The following is a 16,692-nucleotide window of genomic DNA, read 5'->3' on the forward strand; positions in this document are numbered from 1 at the left end:
GTCAGGCTTCCCTGGACCCCCGGGCCAAGCCTCGCCTCCCACCTACACCCACTTCGGTCAAGGCACGGTGCTCTTGGCTGTGCTCGGACTTGTGTCTCTCCCTGGGGTTTACTGGATAGCGTCTGGCGTGGGAATCTGCCAAGATGGGCTGTACCTTCATCCTCAGCATACCTCTTGGGGGTTGGGGGAGTGAGGAGGATGGGAAGACATAACGGCATCTGATGTGGAGGGCTGTAGGTTGAACTCTCCCCGCGCGAGACCCCCATCACCATTCCAAACGGGACCCTGCCCCTCCCCCTTCTCGGAGCGTGACCACCTCCTCCTTGCCCCGAGGCCTGTGGCGACTGGGCCCGTTGGGGGCAGAACCATGGAGGAAAAGCCTTTGAAAGTAAGAACCCTTCCTGGGCCTCCTCACCCTGTCAGCCCCCAGACTCATCCTAGGTCTCAGCCTTGGTTCAAGGCAGCTCCCAGCAATCACTCCCTTTTCATCCCCACCCACCTCGAAGGAGTCTCCGCCCTGGCTGGGCTCAGGATCCCCGCCCCCTCCCCAATTCCTCTCGACCCTTGGCTTCCTTCCTTTTATGTGGCCCACAGGCCAAGTCTTTGGGCCGCCATGTCTCAGGCAAGTCGAGTGAACCAGACATACGGAATCTGTGGACCACAGCTACGCTGTCGCAGCCGAAGCTGAACGTGCCGCTGCCCAGTGTCCCCGAGGACTCAGAACTGAAGGGCAGCAGCATAAGCGGCAAGACTCACGGGTGGTACAAACAGAAGGCGGCCAGCCACTACTCTGACAGTAGCTGGAAGGAAATGGATGACAAAGACAGCTTCAAGCCAGAGCAGGATGTGCACCGCAGGAGCTCCCTGGGAAACCATATAGAGGAAGGGGACGACGATATCCGTACCAAAGCGGGTTAGTGTGGCCTCACCGGGCTGTGGGCGCCCACAGAGCAGGGAGCTGGCCAGAGCCTCAATTTCTATTGCTGTGAAAGGGGGGTGGTGGTGGCGATTGTCGGACCCAAGTTTCCAGGATTCCCTGGAAGGGGCGCCAGCGCTAATCCATGACGCTTTAAATCAACGAGATATTTTAGGAACGCCCCCTACCGGGCAACTGTAAAACAAGGTCCTGGGGCCATAGAGAAAATGCGCAAAGGCAGTGTGGTACGACCTATGCATTTAATGGAATTACCAGGATAGCTGAGAGCAAGGAGTTAGTTCCTTTTCTGTGGATTTGCGCTGCTTGAGGAGGTGTCTGTCTTTCATTCATTAAGTCATCAGTTACAATTTTTAAGTTTTTACTTCCTACTTCATGCTATGCGCTGTTTGGGACATGCCTTCCCCTTCTACCTACCACCTGTGCTCTCCAGCCCTTCATCAGGCAATTGGAATTCATAACAATATAACAACTGCCATCTATTGAGGGCTTGCTGTTGTGCCAGGCACTGGGCTTCCCTTGCATGATCACTTTTAAACTTTACAACTCCCATAAGGGGAGGGGTGCCATTCTTATTATCCCATTGTACAGATAAAGAACTTGAGGGTCAGAAAGTCAGTCAGTGGCCCTAAGTCTCACACAGTGGGACAGTTAGAACTGGAACCTTGGAGGGTGGGACAACAAAGCCTAGGCTTGTAAACCGCTCCCATACTGTTTCCCACTAAAGTGGCACCTAGAGCTGGTCTCTGAAGTTTCCCCCCACATGCCCACCCATACATCTCCTCTGCTCAAGGGAAGTCCCAGCAGTTTGCAAGTCTGCAGATGACTGATTCCTTTTTTTCTCTTCTTCCAGAAAAGCCTTCCTCAGGGTCATCGCTCAGTATCTCGAAGCACACACCCCATCGAGCCTACTGGGTGGAACAGCAGAATAGGGTTGGAGGCAGCCATGGAGACTGGGGAGTTTAGTGGGGTGGGGGACGGGCAGATTGGGGGTTTCAGGGGTGAGAGGGTGGGGGTGCTTTGAAGGGTGGAGGGGCAGGCAGGTTGGTTGGGAGTCTTGGGGCTGGAGGGAGCAGGTGGGGACATTTCAGCTGTGGGCAGAGCTGGGCCCTTGGACATCTGAGCCTTTTGCTTGCTGTCTCTCCAGCTGCCCCTGCCCTTGACTGAACTCATGGAGAATGAAGCTCTGGAAATCCTCACCAAAGCCCTCTGGAGTGAGCCCCTCTCCCAGCTCCCACAAGGGGCCTTGGGGGATTATGCAGGGCTTGGGCCTGTCGGAGCGGGATTTCAGGATGTGTCTGTCTTAGATTCCCTTACCACCTCCCAGTATTACAGAAGCCCCACAAAAAGTAAGAAGTTGGGAGACTGGGCACAGGGAGACCCAGTGAGAAGAGCATAGGGTGACAGGAGCCTGGGCTCTAGCGTTAGTGCAGCCCTTCTCTACCTGATGTGGCTTTTTTTGGGGGGGGGAGTAATTAGGCATTTATTTATTTTGATGGAAGTACTGGGGATCGAATCCAGGACCTCGTGCATGCTAGGTGAGCACTCTACCACTCGGCTATTACCCTTCCCGCAATATGGCTTTTGTAAGGCACATTTTTTCCAATTGTCTATTGGGGATGGCAGCTTTTGTGTGGCCTTGGCCCCTCCCTGGGTGCTATGAGGAGCCTTGGGACAGTGGACACTTTATGAATGTGGGGTAGGGTGGGGAGGGCTAATGGCTTAGGGTGGGTGGTCCAAGAGGTGTCCAAAAAGCTGCCTGCTACCAATACCCTAGTTCAGGCCTGCAACATCTCTAAACTTGCCTTCCTCACCCACCCAACACCTCCATCCTGCTCCGAATCCCTCATCTCTTTGAGGCACAAGTCTATGACTTGATAATTTGAAACAAACAAAACCGGTAGGTCCCAGGACCCTGGAGATCCAAAGTTTTTCAAACTAACATAAGCCGGCTGCTGGGAAGGCCATGCCCCTGCACACTGCCCTGAGTGGATTTCTTCCCCCCAGGCTACCGATCGGGGATTGGCCGGGACCACTTTCTGACCAAGCAGCTGCAGCGATACATCGAGCGGCTCCAGAGGCGCCAGAACAAGAGGCTGCATGTCTCGGTGCACTGAGAGCACCGCCTCGGGCTCAAGTGACCGGCAGACTCCAGCCCTAGTCCCTGTCCCCTCCCCAGACCGCAGCCCAACCCTATCCATGTGGAGTTTGAGCCCAAGAGAAATAAAGGAGTCTGTACGTGGTCCGTGAGTCAATGCGTGGCTGCCCGCGTGAGGCGGACGCACGTGGCCCCACCCTTCCCTGTGACCTTCACTCGGTCACCGCAGTGACCTTGAGCGTTCTCCGTCCAGGCCCTATCGGCTCCGCCTTCCCGGGACTGGAAATCCAGGACTCCTTGAATGTTTTAGGTCTGCTTCTTCCACCCCGAGTTCAGCAGCTTTGTGGGGATATTGGGTATGCGGTCCAAAGTGCCAGTTGGTATTATCCTGGGGAAAGGGGGAAAAGAGAAAGGAGCAGCACCTCCCTTCCAGCTTGGGCGTGCTAGACTCCGCCCCTCATGCATATGCAGACACACCAGCCTTCGCTCTCGCCCCGTCCTCTCATTTACATATGTATACTGTCTTCCTGCCCGGTAGCAGTGGCCACTGAGCGACCTTTCCCGTTCCTCTCGCGCACAGCGCGTCCCGCCTTCTTTATGTAAGAGTGCTGCTGGACTCCCCCATCCCACAGCTTCACCGCGTCTATCCTGGCCACACCCCTTCAGCGGCCGCGTACGCCTGTGCGCCTCTGTGGCTCGGCGGCGGCGGGGCGGGGACCTTCATGAAGGCCCGCCCACTGGCTTCACCGGCTCCGCCCCGACACGTCCGGGCACGCAGGCGCTACCCGCCCCACTTGCCTGATTAGCATAGGGCGCTGTGCCCGCCTCCTGCTTTGCATGCGGACGGCCAGCCCCGCCCCCGCTGTCAGCTGGAGGAAGCGGAGTAGGAAGCGGCCGCGATGTCCTTTTGTGTCCTACAAGCCGCCGGCGGCGCCGCCGAGTGAGGGGACGCGTCGCGGCGGGGCGGCGCGGCCCGAGGAGGCGGCGGAGGAGGGGCCGCCCGCGGCCCCCAGCTCACCCCGGCTCTCCTGGCCGCTCGGCCCCCATGCCTGCCCGCCCGCCCTGCCGGAGCCCCAGGTCCGGGGGCGGAGGGGAGCGCCGCTGGGGGGTGGGCGGGCGGGGCGCAGTGGCCATGTGCGAACGCTGCAGGGAGTCGGGCGGGGGGCGGGGGGCGGGCTCCAAGCGAGGTTCCTCTCCATAGCGGCCCGGGTCACGGTCGGGACCGAGTCGAAAGCCAGACGGGGTCAGGGTCCGGGAAGGATCTGGACCTAGGTCTTAATGCGCCGGTTTGGGACCGGGGCCGGCTCTGGCTTGGGCTGCAGATCCTGGCCAGGGTCGGTCTTGGGCCTCGGATCCAGTCCCAGGGCAGGGTTCAATCGGGCACCTGGAGCGTGCCTAAGTCCCAGGGGCGGGCCGGAGTGGAAGATGGGCAGGGTTCCCTGCCCTGGAAAGGGGCTTTGAAGACCACGTGGGGGCGCTCGAAGGGGCCTTGGGCCACCCTCCTCTCTGGGTCAAAGGTCATCGCACTGGCAGGGGAGAACTTCCTCCTCCTTGGCGCTCCCCCATTACTTCCTGATAACCTGATAGAGGGCCCTCGCGGGTGGAGGGGGAGGGGCGGCGCAGCAACTTTAGGCAACTTCCCGTAGGTGTGCGCAGGTTGGGGGGGCGGGGCGCCCCGTAGTGGAGGACTGCGGCAGCTGGAGTGTAAGAGTGAATGTGCTGGGGGGTGGGGGGAGGCGGTTGCAAGGAGGTGGAGCCGCTCCCGCCGTTGCCTGGGTCTGGAGGGGGAGATGTGTCAGGTGTGAAAAGGTCTGAATGTGTTTCCACAAGGGTCTATGCTTGTGTGTGTGAGTGTGAGGACAAGGTGAGGGTGTAAGAGTGTTTGTGAACGAGAGTGTGATTATGAGCCTTGAATGCGTCATGCTCTTCAGGAGTGTGCGAAGGCACATGGGAGCGTGAGTGAGAGCTCATGGTTTGGGAAAGGCCATGTGTCAGCATGAACCTGCCCAGTAGAGTGATCGTGTGTGAGTGTGTGTGAGCTTGTGCGTGCAGGTGAAGATAGTCGGGAACCCAGGTGAGTGGGAGTGTGTAAACACAACATGTGTGAGCACATCAACTGTGCTTGGATTTGTGTACCTCAGTTTGCGATCTTGAGGTTACTTGGGTGTGGAGATCACTGAGATCCCCAACATCTGGAGAAAATTGAGCAGTATCCCACTCCTGGCTGGGGTCTGGCTCGGGTTGAAGGGTGCCTGGGGGCTAAGTTGACCCTATTCCCTGGCCTGAGTGGGTGTAGGGGGTTTCCAAGTCTCTGGCAACCTCTTGAGTGGGATTTCTGTCAGTTACTGGCCCTGGAGGCACAGGAGCCTCTGTTCCCATGGCAACAGCTGGGGGGCCCTCTTCATGGGCAGCCTTCCTTGGACTCTGTCCCCCCTTCCTCCCCCGTACTGAGCCTGGAAGCCTGGCCCCAGGCCCAGGGTTGGGCAACCAGGGTGACAGGGTGTCTCCATCCCCCATCCCAGCGCCTCCCTGTGACCTGACGGGTCTCTTCCTGCAGGTGACCAGCGCCATGTCCAGCCAGGTGGTGGGCATTGAGCCTCTCTACATCAAGGCAGAGCCAGCCAGCCCTGACAGCCCAAAGGGTTCCTCGGAGACTGAGACTGAGGCCCCTGTGACCCTGGCTCCTGGCCCAGCTCCCACCCGCTGCCTCCCTGGCCACAAAGAGGAGGAGGATGGGGAGGGGGCTGGGCCTGGTGAGCAGGGTGGTGGGAAGTTGGTGCTCAGCTCCCTGCCCAAACGCCTCTGCCTGGTCTGTGGGGACGTGGCCTCCGGCTACCACTATGGTGTGGCATCCTGTGAGGCCTGCAAAGCCTTCTTCAAGAGGACCATCCAGGGTGAGCCCCCACCCCACTCCTGTGCCCTTTGCCCTCTTTCTGGCACTACCCAGTTAGTGCCCTGCTGGGTGGCTGTAGACCCTCAGACTGCCGTGGTACCACTTGGGGTTGGCAGCCTGGAGTTCCCAGGCCCTCCTACCTCTCAGGAAAGCCCTCTCCCTTCAGAGTTAAATAAAGCCACCAGGATGCGTTGATGGATTGAATGTGGGATGTAAGAGTGGGACTCCGGAGGCCTCCTAGGTTTCTGGGTACCATGGGCCCAACACCTTCCACAGTGGCTCTAAAAAATTCAAAGTAGCCTCTGCCTGCTCCTAAACTTGTTCTTGCTTCCGGCAGCTGCTGACTTCTCACTAGCAGAAAACATAATATGCCCCTTTTTGTGTTGATTTCCCTAAAGCAGCGCCAGCACAAGGCAGGTTTTTACCGGTAACTGAGAGGGGCTTCATCATATTTCAGCACCTAACTTTAAAAAGACAGGCATCCCTGCTAATAGCGCTCATTGAATTTTTGAGCATATCAAAATATGAGTGAGCAATGGTGATATAGTAAGTATTATTGGGGATGTGCCTGTTACTTCTATTTTTATGGAAACTGTTGGTTATTTGGGGCTATAACGTGTAGACTTTTTGAGAACATTTCCTGAGTGCTTACCCTGTGCCAGGCCCTGTGCCCTGTTACGTTTATGCTCTCGGTTACCCCCAGAGCGATTTCCAAGGTGCCAGCACTATTATTACTGAGGCCCAGAGAGGTTTGTAAAACTTTGTTCAAGTCCCACAGGTAGAAAAATGGCACAAACGAGATTTGAGCTGGGGTTGATTTAGGTCCAGAGCTAAGCTCATGCAGGCAAGACTCACCGCTGCTTATTACTAATAACTGAACTTCGGACAGACGCCTCACCACTGATTGTGACATTCCAGCAAGTTTTGACTTGGCTGAGACCCGTTGGTCTAAAAGCTTTCTGCTCCCCTCTGGCCCTGAAGACCATTGAGCCAACAGGCCCACGTCCAGGTGTTTCTGACCCACCCCGGAACCCTGCATTCTTTGTTGCCTCAGTTGATAAATATTATTGAGCAGGAGCCATAAATAGTAATCATTTATTGAGCATTGAAGTGCTGGGAACCATGCTAAATGTTTTACCTTGATCATCCCATTTAGTTCTCACAACCCGCCTTAGTAAGAAGGAGGTGTTAATCATCCCAGTTTTACAGGTGGGAGTAAACTGAGGCCTCAAGGGCTTAGGTGTGAGACTTGCCCAAATTCACACAGTTGGTAAGTGGCAGTGTCAGGATGTGTCCTGGGCAGCCTCCAGGGTCCTTGCTCTTCACAAACCTGTGCTTTGCTATCCTGGCCACCATTCTAGGTATGGGGATATAGCTGGGACTAAGGCAGGATTGCTGCTGTCCTCAAGCAGTTTACATTCCCTCACAGGGGAGAGAGAGAAAACAATGAACTGAACCCAGTTATTAATAGAACAACAGTGGTAAGTGCAGAAGGGTGAGGAGCAGGGGGAGTGCCAGGGAAGCTGCCTGGGTCTGGGGCTCCAGAGGGCCTCCCCAAGGAGGTGTCCTGAGCTAGGTGCAGAAGCCCAGGTAGGGTGTAGGAGAAAGCAGGCTGCAAGGAGAAATGCACTAAGGGCATCTTGGCTGGTTGTGTCATTCAGTCCCTGGGACGCCGCCGTGCATTCATTCACCCAGACCCCGTTCGTGGCACTGGGCACAGCCCTGGCCCCTGTGGAACTAACACTAAAGGTAACAAAGAAGATAAATATGTACTCCGTACATAGGTAGCATATTAGGTGATACTAAGAACAGATGAGAAGGCATGAAGCAGGGACAGGCGTCCCGAGGTGTCTGCAGAGGGTCATTCGGCATTCCCACACAGCTGCCAGGAAGGCCTCACAGAGCTTGAAGGAGGTGAGGGAGCAGTGCCCCTTGAGGCAGCGGCCTGTTTGAGGAACACCAAAGCAGCCAAAGGAGCCAGGCACAGTGGGAAGAGGGGATGAGGTCAGAAGGATGGTGAAGTGTAGGCCTCACAGGCCACAGGGTTCACCTGGGCTTTTACTCTGAAAAGGGAAATCATTGGAGTGTTTTGAGCAGGGGGTGGGCAGGATCTGCAGAGACAGCAGGAGGATAGGTGACAGTGACTCTGGTCAAGTGTGAAAGCAGTTGTCAGGGGCAGAAAGGGTCAGCTTCTGGATACATTCGGAGGTGAAGCCCACGAGGATCTGTCAATGGGTTGGATTTAGGGTGTGAGAAAGGAATCAAAGATATCTCCTCAAATTCTGCTTGAGCAACTGGACAGATGGGGTTGCAGGTCTTGGAGGGGTAGACCCAGGGCTCCACCTAGGACAGGTAAAGTTTGCAGCGTCTTGTAGATGTGCAGGAAGGATGCCAAGGAGGCAGTGGGATATGCGTCTAGAGCTCAGGTAGGTCTAGACTACAGATACAGATTTGAAAGTCCACAACTGGGTGAGATCACCATGAGAGTGAGTCAGTGAAGGTGAGGTCGAGGGGAGCCCTTGGGGGGGTCTTCAGTGGAAGGAGTGCAGGCAGCTGCACAGAAACCACAAAGTGGCAGTAAGGTGGGAGGGAAATCAGGAGTGTGGTAACCTAGAAGCAAAAGAAGAAAAGTGTTTCTAGGAGGGATCAATGACATTAGATTCCCCTTTAGGCCAAGTAAGATGAGGACAGGAATTGACCATTGGATGTAGCCCTTGGTAAGAGCAGATTCAGGGCAGTACAGCCCAGAGATGTGACTTGACAGGAAGTTTGGGGTAGGTGCAGCCTGACTCCCCTGGTCCCAGCGCTTCCCTTGCCCAGGCTGGGGGCCCCCAGCCCAGCAATCTTTCCCATCATTGCCCCGGGCTCCCCTGCCCCACTCACGGCACTCCTGCTCTCCCCAGACTTGTGCTTGCCCGGGGCGAGTCAGGGCTCTCCTGTCTGCTGGGCCCTGCTCCGGGCCCCGGGAGGCCGCCACTGGAGCCCTGCCTCTTCCTGGCAGGGAGCATCGAGTACAGCTGTCCGGCCTCCAACGAGTGCGAGATCACCAAGCGGAGACGCAAGGCCTGCCAGGCCTGTCGCTTCACCAAGTGCCTGCGGGTGGGCATGCTCAAGGAGGGTGAGCGCTGGTGGGGGCCTGGGCGAGGCTGGGGGTGCTGGACGCACGGGGGCATACTGGTGGAATGGCCTGGGCTGGCGGGCTCTGCAAAAGAGGTCATCCTCAGCCCCACAGACACAGCCCTGTCCTTCAATTCAAGGGGTACGTCTGGACCGTGTCCGGGGTGGGCGACAGAAGTACAAGCGGCGGCCAGAGGTGGACCCACTGCCCTTCCCAGGCCCCTTCCCCGCTGGTCCTCTGGCAGTGGCTGGAGGGCCTCGGAAGACAGGTGAGAGCGCTGTGGGTCCTTGGGGCTGGGGTGGGGCAAGGACATGGGAGGCCTGTCTGACGTCATTCACCCAGGATAGTAGTTAGCTTGGGCACTGGGACCCGAATCTTCCTTTCATGTGTTCAGTTACTCATTTCCCTCAAGAAGTATTTACAAAAATAATCCTTTTCTGCATCAGGCCTCAAGCAGCCCAGCTGAGAGCAGAGAAGGCTTTCTGATTCTTTCACAGATACTTGGCCTGAGAGCTAGTGTGGCCCTTCCTGTAGAGAGGTGTCTGAGTCTGGCTGGCCAGTGGCTGTTAAGGAAAGCCACGGGCGGACTGACTCTGGGAAGATGCTTGACCCTGAAGTACCAGCAAAGTGATGAATTCTAGTGCCTCTTCCACCTCTCACTGCAGCCCCAGTGAATGCACTGGTGTCCCACCTGCTGGTGGTTGAGCCCGAGAAGCTGTATGCCATGCCTGACCCAGCGGGCCCTGACGGACACCTCCCGGCCGTGGCTACCCTCTGTGACCTCTTTGACCGAGAGATCGTGGTCACCATCAGCTGGGCCAAGAGCATCCCAGGTAAAGGGCCCAAGTGATGTAGGGCTTCCCTAGGTAGGCCGGGACATGCGCGGCTCTGGTGCGCTTACTCAACCAGGTCTGCTCCCCACTGCCCTCCAGGCTTCTCGTCACTGTCGCTGTCTGACCAGATGTCAGTCCTGCAGAGTGTGTGGATGGAGGTACTGGTGTTGGGTGTGGCCCAGCGCTCACTGCCACTGCAGGATGAGCTTGCCTTTGCTGAGGACCTGGTCCTGGATGAAGAGGGGGCTCGAGCGGCTGGCCTGGGGGAACTGGGGGCTGCCCTGCTGCAACTGGTGCGGCGCCTGCAGGCCCTACGGCTGGAGCGTGAGGAGTATGTCCTGCTGAAGGCCCTGGCCCTCGCTAACTCAGGTTAGTCTGGGGCAGGTGCTGACAAGTCTCTCCCTAAGGCCCTCCGGTTTTTAGTTCTGATGGTGGCACAGCCTCATTTTGTAAACAAGGAAAACTGAACCTTAGGGAAGAACAGTGACTTACTGAAGGTCACAAAATAAGTCAAGGGCAGGCCGAGGAACTGCATATAGGATTTTGAGCCCTAGTGTGAGACTTCTGTGGAAAAGTGAGCCACTGAGTGGGAGGGAAGGTGGTAGGGACCAGGTGGCCATAGCCAAAGGAGAAAGGGTGGGCCCGGCTCATAGGCAGAAGCAGTGAGTGGCGCTTCAGCAAATCCTTGTCCTCCTCCTGCTTGGCCCCATCCAGCAGTTCCCAGGGAAGATGGGGGCTCTGCTTTTTCTGGAGGTGTCCCACATCTACAGCTGTTGCCTCTCTTTGCAGACTCTGTGCACATTGAAGATGCCGAGGCTGTGGAGCAGCTGCGAGAAGCTCTACACGAGGCCCTGCTGGAGTATGAAGCTGGCCGGGCGGGCCCCGGAGGGGGTGCTGAGCGGCGGCGGGCAGGCAGGCTGCTGCTCACATTACCACTCCTTCGCCAGACAGCGGGCAAAGTGCTGGCCCATTTCTATGGGGTGAAGCTGGAGGGAAAGGTGCCCATGCACAAACTATTCTTGGAGATGCTCGAGGCCATGATGGACTGAGGCAAGGGGTGGGCACGGGTGGGGGTGCTGGCAGGACCCGCCCAGCATGGAGTCAGCCCCAAGTGGGCAGAGCTGGGGTCTGGGCAGTGCCACAGCCTGCTGGCAGGGCCAGGGCAACACCATCAGCCCCTGGGAGCAGGCCCTATGCCCTCCCCTCCCCCATCCTAGGGGGTGTTAGAAGCTGGGAATGTGCGTGTCCAGGCTCTGGGCACAGTGCTGCCCCTCGCAAGCCATAACGTGCCCTCAGAGTGTCGGGGGCCTTGCGGAAGCCATAGGGGGCTGCAGGGGATGTGGGGGGGGGCAGAAGCCTGATCTCAGGGAGGGAAGGGAGTGGAGGCCAGTCTCCCAGTGGGTGATGCTTTTGCTGCTGCTTAATCCGACTTCCTCTCTAGAACAGAGGGGGATTTGGAGAGCAAAGGCCCCTGCTCCCTTCGCTCCTCTCCTCATCATTTGCATTGGGCATTACTGCCCCCCCTTGAAGCAATAACTCCAAGCAGGCTCCAGCCCCTGGACCCCTGGGGTGGCCAGGACTCCCCCATCAGCTCCCACCCAGCCTCCTCAGGGGGCAGGGAGAGCACTGCCTCTATGCCCTGCAGAGCAATAACACTATATTTATTTTTGGGTTTGGCCAGGGAGGCGCAGGGACATGGGGCAAGCCAGGACCCAGAGCCCTTGGCTGTACAGAGACTCTATTTTAATGTATATTTGCTGCAAAGAGAAACCGCTTTTGGTTTTGAACCTTTAATGAGAAAAAAAAATATATCGAGCTCAAGAACACTATGTGTTCGGTGTGTCACTGGGCCAACGATCGGAGATACACAGAACGGAACTAGCCAACAGGATATACGTAAACAAAGATACACACAGTCACAACGGAAAAACTGGTGTCTGGCACAGTTTTAAGTCTCCGTTTCTTCATCACTCAGCAGCATATTGGGGATCCCCCGGCTGATGGGGAACAGACGTCCAGACTCTGGGCACTGCAGCGTGCCCTCCAATACCTCCACCTGCGAGAAAAGGGGAACACAGCTGAGCAATGGCAGCCTCCAGGTGGAGGGCTGGGAAGCAAGTGGAGAGGGTTCTTACCTCCAGCAGTATGTGGTGCATCTTCCTCAGAAATTCCTCGTCATGCTCATATCCCTCAATAGGCTCTTTGGGCACCTCAATCAGATGCAACTGTGGGCAAGAAGTTATATCATCTCTGGGCATGCCCGACCCTCGCCCTAAGGCCAGGCTCCCTGGCCTGGTGTAAGGGGTCGCGGTGAGACCACGGTCCCCGCTAGGGTGTGCACAGGAGGCAGGGAGGGTCCTTACGGTGTCGGCTGCCTCCAGAAGCGCCGCCCATTCCACTTTGGGTATCATACGCGCTACGAAGTCGGGGTTGAACTCCACAGGGTTGATGCGGACCTCGGTGGCCTGCGGGGCGGAGAGACTGAGTTAGGCAGGGCCCGGATCCTAGTTCTCCGGCCCGCCACGGAGAGGGGCGCGAGATCGCCCCGGCCGGTACCTGGAGGCGCAGGGGGAAGCCACGGGGCCCCACCCCCCGCACATGCGAGCTCAGCAAGTTGTGGGTGAGCAGCTTCATGTCGCCACAACGCACTCTCGCCAAGCCGGAACCGGAAGGAAGGCGGACCCCCTGGTGCTACTTCCGGGGCTGCTCCACTCTCTATCCTATTGGATAGCTGGGAGGGGCGGAAACGGCGAACTTGCTGGAACTTCTCGTGCTCTCCGGAGCAGAGGTCTGATAGGATCACGCGCTGCTCCCGGAAGCATCTTGGCAGGAAATTGCTAGGACGCAGGCTCAGTGGTTTTGGCTGAGACAAACCTCCAGCTGCTACAAATCATGTACAGTAAAAATTATATGTAAAACATCTGCAACGCAGGGACCTTCCTTAAATGCAAAATAAATATTTTACTCCTACACAGGTGACTGACATTGTCTCCCGCCCCTCGTTTTCGGTAAAGGAACAGAAATGCTGCCCCAACCCGTAAACTACGCCCAGCAAAACGGCGGCATCCTACTGGTGCACGCGAACAAGCTCCGCCTATTCGCGAGCGCACCAGTGATCCAGCCTCAAATGCAAATAAGCCGAGCGTGTTGGAAGCTCCGCCTCTGCGCGCTCCGCCCACGCCTGCCCAGAGACGGCAGGAGGCCTGGGCGGCCGAGGCTTCGCTTTCTGCAGGGTTTGGTCATAACGCCTCACGTCAGGCCCCGCCTTCAGCCTCAGCCGGGAGGCGGAAGTGAGAGCTGGGGCGGGGCGGGGCAAGGCGGGGCGAGGCGGGGCCAGGAGGGGGCGGGGCAATTGTGGCTTCAGGGTCTGGCATATCGATGGCGTGGTTTTGCATTCTGGGAAGTAGGACGCGTCCGGTGGTCTCCTGGGTGACTGCCGTTGAGTGTGCGACAGCGGCGGGAGCAAGAAGGTGCCTGGAAGGGGGCCTAGAGTGGGCGTTTGGTGGGGTCCGCAGTTTCAGAAGCGCTGCTGCAGCCATGGCCCCGATCAAGGTGACCGCTGACTCGGCCAGGCCTGATACCTCCTACCTTCCCCCAACCTCCTCCGGACTGTTTCCCTAGCGTCCTCCATCCCGCTTGTCTGGGCGAGAGTCATCCTCTTTCTTGCCCTCCTGACCCTTCCCCGCCGCCCTAGAGGCTCCCCTCGCCGTCTGTCTCCCTCATCCCCTCCACCAGACCCCGTGGTTACAACGTTGTCGCCAATTTTAGGGGCCCCGTGCCGCGTCTCCTGGAACAGCCCCTAAGGCTCTTGGGCCTTCCCCTCGTAGACGGCATCCACTCTGGGACACCGTGTGATGGGTCTCCACCATTTTCAGGCGATTGAGTACCAAGGCTTCCTTCGCCTTATGGAACCACCTCCTTTGCCCTTTTCAGTCCCCATAGAGCCCTCCTCCGTACCGTCCCGCTCGCTTTTGTCGTGTTATTGGGCGTCACTCTCACCCCATATTCTGAAACAGCTGTTGTCTCTTAGAGCCCTGTTTTGTCTCCCCCATTGCAGTCCACCCATTCCTAATTCCTTCTGAGTCTTTCACCCCTCTCATCTTAAGGAACCATCCCCAGCTCCTTCCCTCGCTGTGCCACACTCTTCTGAGACCCTCTCCTCCTTCTAATTCATCCTACAACCAACTGCTGGGTTTCTCAGAGACTCTCCCCTTCCCCCTGACTTTCCTCTCTTGTCCACCTCCTCTGGCCCCATGAAGCCTCACACACTCCCAGGTAGACTGGTCCCTTCCCCTTCAAGAGATTCCTTCTTTTATTCTTTACCTTCTGGATGTAGCAACCTGCACCTCCCTCCTCAACTTTCCCACCTTCTGCCACCCTCCCTTTTTCTCTTCCTGAGGGCGGGACTCTCAGCTGAGGCCAGGGTCCCCTCCCTCGGTGTTGTCAGGGCCTCCTCTTGTTCATTTTACCCACTCCTTTCCTGTAACTCAGCTTGTTTACTCAACCCCTTGTGACACCCGGGGAGGCCTTCTCTCCCTTTTTCTGTTTTCACTAACTGGCTCTTAAGAGGAATGGGGCCACCTCCAAACCTGGAGAATGTTGGGTAACCAGGTGATTGTGGGGTAGGGACCTCTGGAAGCTCTGACAGGGTTGGACTTTCTTGGCTCCACCCGACCAAGCAGAACTACTAGGTCCTCTGGGCTTCCACCATCGCCACCCCCTGCCCTCCCGCCCATGCTGCTCTTCTCTTGGCCTCCCGCCCCACTCCTTACCTTGGCGTCATTCCTTCTAGGTGGGAGATGCCATCCCATCGGTGGTGGTGTTTGAAGGGGAGCCTGGGAACAAGGTGAACCTGGCAGAGCTATTCAAGGGCAAGAAGGGGGTGCTGTTTGGAGTCCCTGGGGCCTTTACCCCTGGCTGTTCCAAGGTGAGGCCCACCCCTCTGGGGCTCAGCAGTTGGGACTTTGTGTACATGTTTGTATCATTTGTTAGCCCTCTACGTTGTCCTGGGGCAGTTTATACCAAGGTACAATGTAGATGATGTGACAGTTAAAAGAGCATATCTATTTAAAAAAAAATAAGGCTGTGAACAGGTACCAGGTATGTAAGACAAAAGGTTGATGCAATGAAATCCAACACTCTCATTGATCCTGCTGGGTGACAGGCACTGGAAGGGACTTGGAACTCGGGTAAATGGGACATAGTCCTGCCCCATGGGAAGTTCATGGTCTTGGCCAAGGAACACTTAAATTTAGATCCAAGCTTCCTAGTGGCCAAGGCAAAAAGGAACTGCAGCTTACACAGTTATTGTCTGATCAAAACTGTTGTAGTAAGAGAGGTGAGGAGGGCCTGGGGATGAAGGGTAGGCTGAGGAGCAGAGGCATTTATCCCTTTGTTGACCCTGTTTCCCCCTCCCCAGACCCACCTGCCAGGGTTTGTGGAGCAGGCCGGAGCTCTGAAGGCCAAGGGCATCCAGGTGGTGGCATGTTTGAGTGTTAATGATGTTTTCGTGACTAAAGAATGGGGACGAGCCCACAACACGGAAGGCAAGGTGAGGTGTGGGTCCTGCAGGGGATCAGGGGCCAAGCAGGAGATTTTTCATGTGACTTTTGCTTTCTCCTTAGGTTCAGCTCCTGGCTGACCCCACTGGGGCCTTTGGGAAGGTGAGTGCACCCCCCATGCTCCACCTGCAGGGTGGTTCTTGTGTTGGGCCCTGGAAGTAGGGACTTGGAGGGACATGGCCAATGTGGGGAGCAGCCAGGGGTCTTGGCCTGTTCTGGGGGTTCCTGACCCTGCCCTCTGCCTCTCCTTTCAGGAGACAGATTTGTTACTAGATGATTCATTGGTGTCTCTCTTTGGGAATCGACGGCTCAAGAGGTAAAAGTAGGAGAGTCCCCGTGGGGTTCCCCCGACCCAGCCTGTCTCCATTCCCAGCCTCTAGGCCCAGGCTGTTGCAACTGGCCTGGCCCTTTTTTCTGGCAGGTTCTCCATGGTGATAGAGGATGGCATAGTGAAGTCCTTGAATGTAGAGCCCGATGGCACAGGCCTCACCTGCAGCCTGGCCCTCAACATCATCTCACAGCTCTGAGGCCTCAGGCCCAGACGTGCTCCTTCCACATTCCCTATTTCACCTACCCACCCCTGGGCAGGGGGCCCTAACCCAGCCTCAACTGTGGCCACCCAGTTGGAACCTTGGCCAGATTTCTGCAATAAACACTTCTGGTTTACGTCTGTCTCTTTGATTTTGAATTGCTGCTTTGTCCAGGGCCAGTTCTCATGACAGGCAGGCTGTGAGGGTAGTGGGCAGGGGCAGATGGGGAGGCTAACAGGGGACCCTGATTTAACTTAGGAGTCAGAGAAGGCCTCTTATGAAGCATCAGTCTGCAAGCTGAGAAAAGGCCAGTGGTCTGAAGAGTAAGGGAGGAGCGGTCATGCAGAGGGAGCATGTCTGGAAAGGCCCTAGGCAGCCCTGAACTTGGTTCACCCCCATGACCTTTGCATGTGATGTCTGAGTGATGGCTGATCTCATTTTGACCACAGACCTCAGGGTAGGCACTTGGGCTCCAGTCATCGCCCCCAACATGGACCAAACCCAAGCTTCATCATTCTTTAAAACTCTGCTGAACCCCTTCTGGGAGCACCCACATTCCAAGAAGGGCCCCTGGTGCCTTGGGACCATCTGACTGTCAGAAAGGACTTCATTGGTGGAGGCAGTGCTGGTTCAGTCCAGGGAGGTGTTTCCCCGGGGGAGGAGTCTAGGTGAGCTGTGGGGGAGATGATGCTCATGAGGCCTGAGCAGCAGTCGGTGAACTGTGG

At 57.0% G+C, this 16,692-nt stretch overlaps 4 protein-coding genes across 6 annotated transcripts; 3 read left to right on the forward strand and 1 right to left on the reverse strand.

Moving 5' to 3' along the window:
- Positions 1–277: 277 nt before the first annotated feature.
- Positions 278–3,177, forward strand: CATSPERZ (catsper channel auxiliary subunit zeta). Its single transcript, XM_072970207.1, has 5 exons — positions 278–388; positions 595–913; positions 1,788–1,867; positions 2,082–2,148; positions 2,942–3,177. Exons 1-5 carry the CDS (start codon positions 368–370, stop codon positions 3,049–3,051), a joined length of 597 nt encoding a protein of 198 aa, XP_072826308.1. The 5' UTR covers positions 278–367; the 3' UTR covers positions 3,052–3,177.
- Positions 3,178–3,896: 719 nt separating this feature from the next.
- ESRRA (estrogen related receptor alpha) lies at positions 3,897–11,702 on the forward strand. Of its 3 annotated transcripts, none has more exons than XM_031690840.2 (7): positions 3,897–4,109; positions 5,590–5,926; positions 8,927–9,043; positions 9,183–9,311; positions 9,709–9,876; positions 9,976–10,245; positions 10,666–11,702. In XM_031690840.2, the coding sequence occupies exons 2-7, from the start codon at positions 5,602–5,604 to the stop codon at positions 10,923–10,925; spliced, it is 1,269 nt and encodes a 422-aa protein (XP_031546700.2). In that variant the 5' UTR covers positions 3,897–4,109; positions 5,590–5,601; the 3' UTR covers positions 10,926–11,702. The 3 variants fall into 3 exon arrangements, with proteins under 3 accessions (XP_031546700.2, XP_072826309.1, XP_072826310.1); XM_072970208.1 differs by lacking the exon at positions 3,897–4,109 and adding an exon at positions 4,573–4,674; XM_072970209.1 differs by lacking the exons at positions 3,897–4,109; positions 5,590–5,926 and having other exon boundaries at positions 8,927–9,024.
- TRMT112 (tRNA methyltransferase activator subunit 11-2) lies at positions 11,651–12,583 on the reverse strand. The gene is made up of 4 exons (XM_006216655.4): positions 12,433–12,583; positions 12,240–12,341; positions 12,012–12,101; positions 11,651–11,932 (listed from the first exon to the last, which is right to left on the reverse strand). Exons 1-4 carry the CDS (start codon positions 12,508–12,510, stop codon positions 11,825–11,827), a joined length of 378 nt encoding a protein of 125 aa, XP_006216717.1. The 5' UTR covers positions 12,511–12,583; the 3' UTR covers positions 11,651–11,824.
- Positions 12,584–13,213: 630 nt separating this feature from the next.
- Positions 13,214–16,103, forward strand: PRDX5 (peroxiredoxin 5). Its single transcript, XM_072970210.1, has 6 exons — positions 13,214–13,428; positions 14,669–14,803; positions 15,296–15,427; positions 15,501–15,539; positions 15,692–15,753; positions 15,859–16,103. Exons 1-6 carry the CDS (start codon positions 13,255–13,257, stop codon positions 15,962–15,964), a joined length of 648 nt encoding a protein of 215 aa, XP_072826311.1. The 5' UTR covers positions 13,214–13,254; the 3' UTR covers positions 15,965–16,103.
- Positions 16,104–16,692: the final 589 nt, after the last annotated feature.

Source organism: Vicugna pacos, chromosome 10 (genome assembly GCF_048564905.1).
Source record: "Vicugna pacos chromosome 10, VicPac4, whole genome shotgun sequence".
Classification (NCBI taxonomy): domain Eukaryota; kingdom Metazoa; phylum Chordata; class Mammalia; order Artiodactyla; family Camelidae; genus Vicugna; species Vicugna pacos.

What these genes read in the sequence shown, in the direction of transcription:
- CATSPERZ (XM_072970207.1), top strand. Translation starts at nt 368, where the DNA reads ATGGAGGAAAAGCCTTTGAAA. An exon ending in TGGAGGAAAAGCCTTTGAAA is followed by an intron (nt 389 to 594) that starts GTAAGAACCCTT and finishes TGTGGCCCACAG; the next exon opens with GCCAAGTCTTTGGGCCGCCA. An exon ending in CGATATCCGTACCAAAGCGG is followed by an intron (nt 914 to 1,787) that starts GTTAGTGTGGCC and finishes CTCTTCTTCCAG; the next exon opens with AAAAGCCTTCCTCAGGGTCA.
- ESRRA (XM_031690840.2), top strand. Translation starts at nt 5,602, where the DNA reads ATGTCCAGCCAGGTGGTGGGCATTGAGCCTCTCTACATCAAGGCAGAG. An exon ending in CTTCAAGAGGACCATCCAGG is followed by an intron (nt 5,927 to 8,926) that starts GTGAGCCCCCAC and finishes TCTTCCTGGCAG; the next exon opens with GGAGCATCGAGTACAGCTGT. An exon ending in GGTGGGCATGCTCAAGGAGG is followed by an intron (nt 9,044 to 9,182) that starts GTGAGCGCTGGT and finishes CTTCAATTCAAG; the next exon opens with GGGTACGTCTGGACCGTGTC.
- TRMT112 (XM_006216655.4), bottom strand. Translation starts at nt 12,510, where the DNA reads ATGAAGCTGCTCACCCACAACTTGCTGAGCTCGCATGTGCGGGGGGTG. An exon ending in TTCTGGAGGCAGCCGACACC is followed by an intron (nt 12,102 to 12,239) that starts GTAAGGACCCTC and finishes TCTTGCCCACAG; the next exon opens with TTGCATCTGATTGAGGTGCC. An exon ending in TGCACCACATACTGCTGGAG is followed by an intron (nt 11,933 to 12,011) that starts GTAAGAACCCTC and finishes CTTTTCTCGCAG; the next exon opens with GTGGAGGTATTGGAGGGCAC.
- PRDX5 (XM_072970210.1), top strand. Translation starts at nt 13,255, where the DNA reads ATGGCGTGGTTTTGCATTCTGGGAAGTAGGACGCGTCCGGTGGTCTCC. An exon ending in TTACCCCTGGCTGTTCCAAG is followed by an intron (nt 14,804 to 15,295) that starts GTGAGGCCCACC and finishes CCCCCTCCCCAG; the next exon opens with ACCCACCTGCCAGGGTTTGT. An exon ending in CCACTGGGGCCTTTGGGAAG is followed by an intron (nt 15,540 to 15,691) that starts GTGAGTGCACCC and finishes CTCTCCTTTCAG; the next exon opens with GAGACAGATTTGTTACTAGA.